This window comes from Camelus bactrianus, chromosome 7, assembly GCF_048773025.1.
Source record: "Camelus bactrianus isolate YW-2024 breed Bactrian camel chromosome 7, ASM4877302v1, whole genome shotgun sequence".
NCBI classification, from domain to species: Eukaryota; Metazoa; Chordata; class Mammalia; order Artiodactyla; family Camelidae; genus Camelus; species Camelus bactrianus.
In genome coordinates this window covers 61,898,147-61,909,444 of record NC_133545.1, presented here as the reverse complement: position 1 = coordinate 61,909,444, position 11,298 = coordinate 61,898,147, and the positions used below count along the sequence as shown (strand labels likewise).

The window sequence follows — 11,298 nt, the reverse complement described above, 5'->3', positions numbered from 1 at the left end:
AAAACATCTGAGTAACATCAGAATTGATTGAAATTAAAAAAAAAATTAAAAATCAGATCCATAGCCAAATACTGAAATAGTCTAATTCAAAGTTTAGAGTTAAAAAGAAAAATATTGACAGTGGTTTTAATTTTTTCAAAGGTATAAATGGCTCAAGATTAACAAGGAGCACCCTGTATCTGAAACTAGGTCAATTTGATCACGTTTTACTTGTATACTTTGCTTGCATTTCTGTGACATTTGTAGCTCAATCCTGGATGAAAGATGGAATTCACAGGAGTTCACAAATATTATAGAGGGAGACTCCATTCCTAAACTGTCTCCCATAGCAAAAGTACCAAGTAAAACTTTCTTCAGGTTCACAATGGACAAATTCACTTAATAATTCTCACAAATGAGATGTTCGCTCCTGGGAGGATGGAAATCACTTTAAATGCATGGTCTGTCTTGCTCCCAGGAGGTGAGGGGTCAGTGATCACGATGTTGTATTTGCGTCACATTCAAGCGGATGACTCCTGCTGCTCAATCACTTCCATGGGGATGGCCTCAGCCCCCTCCTCGCCGGGGTCGTTGGCGGGCTCGTTCCTCGGCTCCTGGTGGCAGATGTAGACAGGGATGTCGCCAGCCTCGGCCAGGGCTGCAGCAGCAGGAGCACTGGAGGTGGCGCGGTTGGAGCGGCGGCCCCCGGAGCGCTGGGCTCTAAACTGTCTCCACTGACGCAGCAGGGCATCCTGGACCTGGAAAAGAAAAGGGAGCCGTGCATTCTCAGACGTGTCAGAAATGACCTTGAGCCGCGTTCATGAGTGCAGTTCTTGGAGCTCATCAGAGGTTAGAGGAGGCTGCATTCTAATTCTGGTCTATGCGCTCTGGCTGTAGAATGTACCATCTTGGCAGAAGAATCTGCAAATTGGAGAACTGAGTTCTTGCCTTAGCTACCACTGGCAGGGTTATTTGCTATTCTGAGCAAAGGTTTCCTCATTAGCTCTTATAGTCAATGAATAAAATCTGATTTGGTTTCACATTCAATATGGCATACACATAATATTGGGGAGATAGATTTTGAAACCTTTTTATCTGCTACTACCTCTGATATGGCAGAAGCTATCATCTAAATCTACACAGTAGTGGTCATGAAAATATTTATGAAAATCATAACACAGTTCTGAATTTTATGATAATGGTCTCATACTGTTGATTTTCCTTTATCCAATGTGGCTTGAGGTGGGGTGTGCCTGATAAAACTCTGGTTAGTGGTTGAAGTTTTAAGAATAAAATTGCAATTGCTTTGTATTGAAAGACTGCTAATATGTAAGCAAACTTACCAAACTTGCTTTAAAAATGTGATAAAATCTATATCGAACACAAGAAGAGAAGGTACTAAAGTTGAGGTACTATTAGTACTTGTCTCATAATATTAAGACTTTTACATGAGAAAAGGCAAAACAGTAAAGTGATTCACTGCAAAGCAAATCAAGAAGGTATGAAACTTGTAGCTGGAGAGGTTTACCTTCACACAGCAAAGCAGCTGTGAAGTTCAAGGTGACAAACGGCAAGCAGAGTAATTTGGTCATCTGACAATTTGGAATACTAGTCTTTCCAAATTACGGAGGCAACTCGCTGTTTTTCTGTTTGTTTTTTGGAAGTGATGAGTACTTGACTGCAAAGAACTTTATATCTAATTTTATTTAAAAGAGACAAAGGCAAAAATTTGGAATGCCAGGGTGGGCTGTGAGCCACGCAGCTGAACTCCACATCCACAGAGGACATCCGGGGGACAGAGGGTGGCGTGAGCAGCTTTAGCCGCTACCATGTTCCATGTGCCAAGCCCTTGATTAATAACAAGTTACTCAGTCCTCACAGCAGCCCTAGGAGAAGGACTACTCTACACTCCACAAAGGAGGGCTGAGGTTATGCGTGTCCACGGACAGAGAACCGGAAGGAGGTGGAGCCACCAGCCCAGGTAAGCCCTCGGCTCCTCCCCGTGGCGCGTGGCCGCAGTGTACACTGTACCGGGCTGACCGTTAAGTTTAGAGCTGAACTGAACCTAGGATTTGTTTCTGTGCCCGTGATGGGACGACAGCATCGAGCATCTGGGCAAACGCTCCAGGCACTGTGCTCTTCAGGTCTGCGTCCCGGTTTGTTCGCTGCATGTTTTTTCTTTACGTTTTATCCTCTGTGAAAAGGGGGTCATAACGCTGATTCAAAGAGCTGTCGGTAAGATCTGTTGAGGTTATTGAAATCACCTCTCGTGGTGGCGGTGCACAGCAGTAAGTCCCCTCCTCTTCTCTCCTCCACGCTGACTCCTAAGGATTTTCTAGTCAATGTGGCTGGATTTGCATGTCAAGTAACTCCTCTATGATTATCGTACGCTTTCAGACTCCTCTGTCTGGCCCCTTTCTTTATTAGAGCTGTTTACAAGTTGAAAATTGATTCATGCAAGTGTTTTGCAACCTGTGGTTTTCTGAGCACAGTGCTAAGAAGAGGTACACATAGAAGCTGTAATGTGGCTGGAGAGAAAAGGCGGGACTGGAGGACAGGAAGAGGTGGAGCCACAAAGACAGCCAGCCAAGGCTGTTGACCTGCATCTGGGGCTGAGCAGCTGAGTACTGGCTAGTTTGTGAACCCTTTGAGACATTTCTGTCTTGAGGCTGAGACACATGGAGAAGACAAAGTCGGGAAGGTTAAGTCCTTTTACTCTTTCTAATCTAAGCCGTGTGCTCCCTGACGCATTTTGGTTTCTTGCACTCTGCTACTGCCATTCAAAATAGCCGTGAGGTGACGTGCTCCAGACAGGCTCAACGCCATCAGGCTTGTTTTCTTCAAAAGAAAGAATTTAAGCCACATCAAAAGTGATCCGAAGTCTTGGCCTGATGATTTTTGTCCTTTAGCTATTTACCCAACCATTTCAGTAACTCGGCCAGGCACACGTACGAGGGGTATCGAGCCCAGCAAGGGCACTTGGACACCGAGCACAGAGATGCTGTCCCTGGGAGGGGTGGGAAGGCCCCACCATTCCACTGCTTCCCCCTGAGTTGGCTCATCTCTCTGCCAAAGTGGTTCTTAGCCACTTACTGCCTTAACCTTAATTCTCCAAAAGTAATAAACTGCATGTCTCTCCCCGCCAGCTATAATGTTTCTTCCCATCAGGCCTCTGCTCACTCTGATCCCTCTGCTAGGAATGCCTTTCTCCCGTCCTACATCAAGTAAAAAAGGCCTCTTTCAGGACTGAACTCTGCTGTCATCCCCACGAGACTTTTCTCGGCCCCTACTGCAAGAGTCTGGGGCCTCCTCTCCGTGTGTGTTGCACCTGTCCACAGGTCGTCACTGCTCTGCCTACTGGACAGTCTGATGTTTTGCTTTGTCTCGCTCTCCTCCTGTACTGTGAAATCCTTAAGGGCAGGAACCCTACCTATATAATTTGGAGGGTGGTGGTGCTAAGAAAGTAAGAAGAGCTCTTAATTACATAGTTCCGGATCTCGTGTTCAGCTGTCTCGTATTCTAACCTAGGGCCCCGCAAAGCGTCCTCTCCAGCCAAGGCTTGTCATTTCCTGTGAAGTACCTGATGCTCATGCAAATGGAAGTCTTCTTCACTTTGTGATTTGCGCTGGGGAGAGGGGTGGCTGGATCTTTTGGGAAAAGGAAAGAAAATACTTTTGGTGGGAAGATCACCCTAGGGATATATTTTCAAATACAAATGGATTTATTACAGGTATTAATGAATATTTAGTTCAGACTCCTTCTACCACTCACTCTGTCCTCTGCTTCACTCCCCAGGAAGGTTCTTTGTTTCCCTGTCTAGTTCCTGGGCTTTTGCTTTGCAATCTGTACAGAAGGGAGAGCTACAGAACTGAAGAGAGACTAGACTGATGATATCAGAAAGGACTGATATGGAACCACAAGCTGGATGTGTCTGGGAAAGCACGTCCCGACCGAGTTATACATTCAGGTAAAACATGAGTAAATTTTACTTTCTGCCATTCAGTGAAATTTCTCCTTTAGCACCTCATCAAGAATCTAGTAAATATTTAAACTGCTTTCCAATTCTCCTTTGGACTTTAAACTTCTTGACAATGTATTTTCCTGTTGAGACTAGCAAAGAGATGGCGATACTTTATTTGGGTTGTACTGTCTATTAAACATAGGTCCTTAAATGCCAGGTTTATAATCTAGGAACTATCAAATACCCTGTTGAGGAATTAGGAAATATACTGGCTCAGTATATTTTGGAGAAGCGAGGTCCCCAGACAAAGGGAACTGGTAGTTCCTGTGGATTCAGCATCTCTTAAATACCAACATTGTCTTTAGAGCTAAAACTTACACAGATGTTTACAGGCATCTAAAGCAGATGGGACCCAGCAGGAAAAAAAGAAAAAGAAAAAAAAAGGAAGTCTTTATTTCACCTCATCTGACCTTTTAAAATAGACTCCACTGGAGTGTCCATACATATTAGTGAAGTATCCAGCATGAGGCTGAAGGGTCTGAAGTCTGTTTTAATTTTTAAAAATGATGAGAGAAATGTTCATACCCTTCAATAATTGTCTCCCAGAACCATAAGCTGTCCCTTTGTCTGGAGATGGCGATCTGCTTCAATTTGTCAACCACACGTGTAAGAACAGGCCCTTAGCAGCCTGTGAAAGACACTTCACTAATTACAGTTTAATAAGGGCAATTATCTCCAACAATACCACAGGTTGAGCCCAATACTGCTTTGATCACAAGAATATGGGCATTGAATCTGTTTGAAAAAAACAGGGAGACTTTCATTGCTCCTGAAGAGCACCTGAAAGGTTAGGAGTTGCTGATGGGATGAGTGTAATATACCAAGTTTTTAATTATATAAATTCATTGTTCATTATAAAAACAATGAACACAGATCACTTCCCATTTCCCTGATTATGTCAATATATTTATTGCCAACTTTTAAAAATGGAGCCCTGGTCTGAGGGTTTGAGGACTTAATTATTACACCTGGCTCTATTATTAACCAGCTGCATAAGGTTGGTAATATTTGGGCCTCTGGTTTCTATTTGTTTAAAAAAAAAAAAAGGAAAGAAAGAAAATCAGGTTGGATTCTTCGTGGTCGGATTTGGATGTTTTTGTCTTTGGCCTTTGTTTTCCTGTTAAGTTCATCATAAGCATGTACAGTTATGAGCTGCTGAATGGAAAGTGGGATTTGTCCCAGGAGTTCTGAGTCAGTGAACAAAGTGATTTTAAGACTTGCTCCTTGACCCCTTCACATGCTGTCACCCCAGCCCAACAGCCCTCCTGAAGTCTGAACTTAAAATGAAAAAGCATGAGTTTTAAAAATACCTTAGGTTCCCTTGGAAGTTGGAAAGTAATTGCATGCTTCTCATGTTTTTATATGACTTTTCAGAGCTGGATCCCTGTTAAGCCTTATTAATTACATGCTGAGGAATAACTTATGAATATTATTCAGAGTTGTCGCTGATCCTTTTTTCACACAGCTGATGCGTTTTGGAGGACGCATCAGCTGTGTCTCTACTAGTCTAGTTTATAGAATATTTACCTTACAGAACCTATTCATATGCTGTACAGTTTGAGGTAATTGGGTACTTGATGATTACAAGAGCAGGGCTTTCTAATTCTTTTTCACTATCTACTTCCCTAACTTTGAGGATGCTTTCTTGTTGTAAAAGACAAAAATAAATAAGTGCCATCCATAATAAGGTTAAAGACTTTGAAAATACTTAACAACTGTATTTCTTAAATAACATTCCCCTGCATCTCCCTCATTAAGTCAGGGTCACTCACTGCTTGAACAAAGAAGATTTTGTCTAGAGCAGTGGTCCTCGAAGTGGGTCTCCTGAAGACCAGCTGCATCACTTGGGAACTTGTCAGAAATGCAAATTCTCAGGTCCCATACCTATCCTACTGAATAGGAACCTGCTGGTAGAGACCCAGCAATCTGTGGTTTAACAAACTTTCTCAGTGACTCATGCATCCTTAAGTTTGAGTGCCCTGGTCTAGAACAAAGAAATCATTGCTTAGCTTTGAGCCCAAAGCTCACTTTCTTGAGTCTCTAGGAAGACCATATTTTTGAAAACCAAGTTTTACTGAGTGAAAGAATTTCTAAATAGAAAAACATATCTCCACATATGAAGTGATAACCTTACTGGTCTGAAAGCAGAACTTTACTAATAGCCACAGTATAGAGAACACGCAGGATGTGGCACCAGGGAGCGCAAGTGGTAAGTGCAGGGCCCTTCTACTCCCCCAAGAACAAGGGGAGAGAGAAGTGTAGAGACCCTTTGCGTTTCCCCGTCATAGAGGGATACTTGGAAAAGTGTTTGGATGGTCAGTGTCCACACGCTTGGAAGAGTAGTAGGAAATGTCTGATACAGAAGCGGGCACTCATCTCCTGTTTCCTAGTACTGTAATTCTTAAAATTCCTTTCCTACTTCTGGTCTACCCATTGACTACCTAATCCACTTCTATAGGAGGAACCACTGATAACACATGGATAATAAATAAACATTAAAACCTTTATCTTTATTGTAGAATTGACGTATTACCCCCTCGATCTCTGCTAAAATGTAACGTTCAGCCAGACAAAGCCTGCTCACAACCCTGTCTCAGATGCAGCTGGAGATACCTTCCTGCGTGGATGAGCGCTGCCTGTTGCAGTGCTGTCAGACCGTATGCTCCCAGAAGGCCCAGCTGAGGCCCAGATGCCTACACCCCTGTGACTGCAATACTGCCTTTGGCACAGTACACAACTTCTATATTATTAGAAATGTCACACTTGTACATTCCCCCAGTAACATGGTTTTAATTAAAATGGAGATGTTTTCTTTACTTCCAAAAGCAGAAATAACATACTCAAACTAGAGACTTTTGATTGTGAGGGGTACCTCTGGGCTTGCTTATTGTGCCTGACACTTCTAAGACCACATCATGGTTAAGACACAATCAATATTGAAGTATTTTTTACAAATGTATACAATCCTCTCGTGTTTTCAAGGTATGCCCTTCCTGAACCTGATTTTTATATTAGCTCTATATAGATATTATTTTAGATGAAAACATTTATTTTGTATGCCATCTGAACCAATTCAAAAGGGAGGGATATACATTCACGGGAATTGATATAAAGATGGGGTGACCTAAGCCCTATTTATTTATTAGTTTTTATTATTCTTGTTAAAAAAAAAAAAAGGGACACTTTCATAGCTGGCAATGAAGGATGTCTTTTCATTTCTATCTGAGGCTTTCAGTGTAGTCCCTAGTAATAGGGACTGCACAATATATTTTTGTTTGATTAGGGAATGAGTTGATGGATGAAGGAAGGAAAGAACAGAATGTACTAATTAAAAGGGAGAAAAAGAACAATAATGACCTTGCAGTTTCGGGGTTGGAGATGAGCAAGCGGTCACAGAGCTATAAAATATTATAGGTGCTCACTGAATATTGTTTACCTGAAGAAATAAGAAGACTGGAAAATCCATTAAATATCAAGCGATACTGGTTAGAAAACAATTATTTTCCAGTTAGTAATAAGAATATGTTGATCTCTTAACAAAATGTAATTTGCCTTGGTATAAAATTATTCTTAATAGGAACTGATTTAAAATGATCACAAATACTTTTACATTAAAAATTATAAGGTATATAACTCAAAGTGTACTAATCATAGACATAATGCCTGCAGTGGAAGATTTAGTCCATTTAATTGGGAATCAGGAAATTTGGGTTCTAGTCCTGATTATACAGTGACTGGGCAAGCCATGTGATCTTTCTGGAGTTTAGATTTCTCACCTGAAAAATGAGGGCGCTTCCAAATCATGTTCCCTGAAGGCCTAGAAGTTCTTTGGTACAAATTTAAGCAGTTCCACTTTTGTTTTACAAAGATATCATTAGAAGAAAGTAGCTAAAAAACCCTTGAAACACTGGCCATGTGGATCTCTAGATTTTATTGATCTAAATGCTCAAATAACAAATTATTTATTCCTTTTTAAGTCTTAACTTCAGGGTGACTTTCAAAATGTCAAATAAGTAGCATGACGCTGGCACCATGCAACTGGAAAAGAAGGTGCTGAACCAGTGCCAACTGGACACAACTAGTCCTGAAACCCTGTAAGGTCAACTGCAGAAGGGAAAGCAAATGAAAAGTGCGCAGAGGCCGTCTGGAAACTGGAAAGAGCTGGCTTTCTACAGACAAGTGATGGGATTATGTGACGTGCACGCTTACCTCGTGGTTGCAGAAGCAGTAGATCACGGCAACGAAGAATCCCTAAAAAGAGGGGAAAATCGAGTTGAAGTTATTTCTGTGTGCAGCGTGTTGTTTAGTAATCAATACAAATAGCCCGGAGAGGAACATTTCACTATGGTAACAGCAAGTCGAGGCTTGATGAACAGTGACCACCACTCACATTCAGTGCTTCACTACAAGAATATTCATTAGAAATGCCCGTTTCTTGTTAGGATTCTATTGTGTGTCCCAGCTTGCTTTCCAAGTACCTAGCACTATGCCTTCAATGAGGCTTCGGACCTGAGGCCAAGTGAATGGAAACACGGAAAGCAGACAGTGGGAGAGGCAGGGAGGAGCCGTCTTCCTTTCAGGGACCATATGTTCTCAAGTGTCATTCTAACCACAGCGGAGCCCCAGAAAACTGTTGCCCCTGTACCAACTAGCTGAGCAAGTAGTTGAATAAATACACCATCAGTTTCCTTACCTGGAAGTGAATCAGAGAGTGCATCACGTAGTCATAGACTCGGCCAAGTTGCGGGTTGGAAGGCCTCCAGGGAAGGACGACAAACTGGACCCCCAGCAGGGGGACGAGGACCAGAGTGGCCCTCACCGCCTTCAGGTACCTGTGCGATTCCGCCTCCGGGGTTTCCTTCAGTTTCTTCACCAGCACCCGGACAATGTTCAGCAGAAAGAAGAAGTTGACCTGCAAAAATATGATTATTATGAGCAAATTCAGCACCACTGAGGGACACCCACTGCCCTCAGTTCTCATTTATCCAGCATGGGGAGCAGATGTCACCTATACAGGACACACGAGACAGCCCGAGAGGTTACAATCTGCTCAGCATGACGGGGCCTTGGAGCCCCGGAAAAGCTGAATGCCCTCTTCAGACCTGAATGAACATGTAGCTACTTAACTAAAAGTAAAATGAGGACTGAAAAATGTATCTGTAAAGCTTATGTGGTGGAAACAGCTAATCCAGACTTCTTTAAAAAGAAAACAACTTAAAATAATTTCATTGAGGCATAAAGTACATTCAATAAAATAGAAATTTTAAATTTACATTTGGGAAGTTTAGACAAATGTATATATCTGTGTAATAAGCACTCCAAACAAGAAAAGAGCATTTCCACCACCCCAAAAAGTGCCCTCTTGCCCCTTTGCAGTCAACAAGGCCCTCCCCCATCTCAAGCAACCGTTGATTTCTATTACCATAGAAATGGAATGATACAGAGTATGGACTCTTCTGTGTCTGGTTTCTTTGGTTTAACATACTATCTGTGAGGTTCATTCGTGTTGTGTATATTGGCATTTCATTCATTTTTATTGCTGAGTAGCACTGCATTATATGAGTAATACATACCCATAATTTGTTTATTCATTCTCCTGTTGATGAAACTTGGAATGGTTCCACAGTTTGACTATTATGAATAAACATGCTATGAATACTTGTGTACAAGTCTTTGGGTGGGCATATGTTTTCATTCCACTTGAACAAGTACCCCAGGGGTGGAACTGTCTGATCATATGGTAAGTGTATGTTTAACTTCTATAAGAAATTGCAATACTGTTTTCCAAAGAGGTGGCTTCGTGTTACACTCCCTCCAGCATTGTATGAGAATTCCAGTTTCTCTTCACCCTTGCCAGCACTTGGTATAGTCACTCTTTTTAATAACAGCCATTCTGGTGGATCACCAGCTTGTGGCTGTGAAGATTAGTTTTGAAACTAAGGTTGTTTAAAAATTTTAATTGATCATTTATTTAAAAATGATTAGAATGATTTTTCTACCTGGAATAGAAATAAATGTTACTACCCCCCAAAATTCAAGAATGGAAAGAGAATTTTTATGGGGTGTTGTGTAAATTTTCAAGACTCGTGTTAGCAGGTCCTGGTGAGCACAGTTGAGCTAGTAAGCACATCACTACTCTGAAAAACAGCAACAGCGGGAGAAACTGAATTTGTATTGGCAAGGCCAGGAGAGTTAGAAGACGGGCTGGGTGAGAACCCAGCTTGATCAGTTACTAATGGATGCTTCTCCAGTGCACACGCAGAATATAGTCTAGGACTCTGCTTTTAGTTTTCTTACTCTTATCTGAAGAAAACACTGTCTTTGAGACTAATGGGGAAAATAATGTCTAAATATTAAATTGGATGGTTCTGATGGTGGCCAACATATAGTAAACTATGGGTAGAAATAAAGAGCTTGGATATAGATTCAGACAGTCATATTCTCCCTTGGCCCAACTTTTCACTAATCATGCGATTCTGAGTGATTTTACTTCAGTTCCTGGGTCCAGTTTTCCTAATGTGTAAAATGGTCCTGACGTATCAACTCTGACGGGCAGCTGTTGGGAACAGCACAGCAGTGTACGTGAGGTGCCCGGAGTACTTTACGTGCGGGATCAGTAGTAGTTAGAATGATGGCTCGTGGGCCAAAGGAGAAATGGAAGATGGTTTAGTTTGGCAGAACCCAGGGGAAAATGGTGCAGGGGAACTTTGTGGTCTCTCACTTTCTTATCAGCAACATCTTTGCCCTTGGTCTTTACCTTCAACTAGGAGAATTTAGGTATAGAATTTTTTTTTTTAAACCCCCCTATATTGTTGCTATGGCTTGTACAGAAATATCTTATGCCCCCTCTACCCATTTGTATTGATTAAAGATTGTTTTAAAACTCTCAAATCAAATTGTTCTTATACCAGATTATCATTAAAATAACTTCATCTTGAAATTGTAATACACATGCTACACAGAACCATCCTCACAGAAAACCCCACAGAGATGACACTGTTAGTAGTGGATTTAAAAAGCACTTCTCACCACCAGTGCTGCCATGACAGGGCCGTGGATGATGTAGAGCAGGTTGGTGTCCACGCTCAGCCAGCAGCTGAATAAAAGGAGGCGGGATACATCAGCACACTTGCATTTTATTTCCAAATATGTCAATGAAAAACCACAATACTTACTTGTCATTGAAGAGCAGCGCCCTAGAAATAGCATGAGCAGTAGTTGGCAGCAGTGGGAGCCCTAAAATGTGAAAAAGTACAAAAGCTGTAACTACAGTCGTATGGAAAATGGTAGTGCACTTT

General features: G+C 41.8%; 1 protein-coding gene across 1 annotated transcript in view; it reads right to left on the bottom strand.

The window, feature by feature from the left end:
• Positions 1-500: 500 nt before the first annotated feature.
• The window catches only part of CALCR (calcitonin receptor), a 93,595-nt gene continuing 82,797 nt past the window's right edge, over positions 501-11,298 (bottom strand). Inside the window, exons 9-13 of the mRNA XM_074366616.1 lie at positions 11,176-11,236; positions 11,030-11,096; positions 8,694-8,912; positions 8,210-8,251; positions 501-737 (exon numbers count right to left, since the gene is read on the bottom strand). Of these exons, the coding sequence (XP_074222717.1) occupies positions 501-737; positions 8,210-8,251; positions 8,694-8,912; positions 11,030-11,096; positions 11,176-11,236 (626 nt within the window). The remainder of the gene's footprint in view (positions 738-8,209; positions 8,252-8,693; positions 8,913-11,029; positions 11,097-11,175; positions 11,237-11,298) is intronic.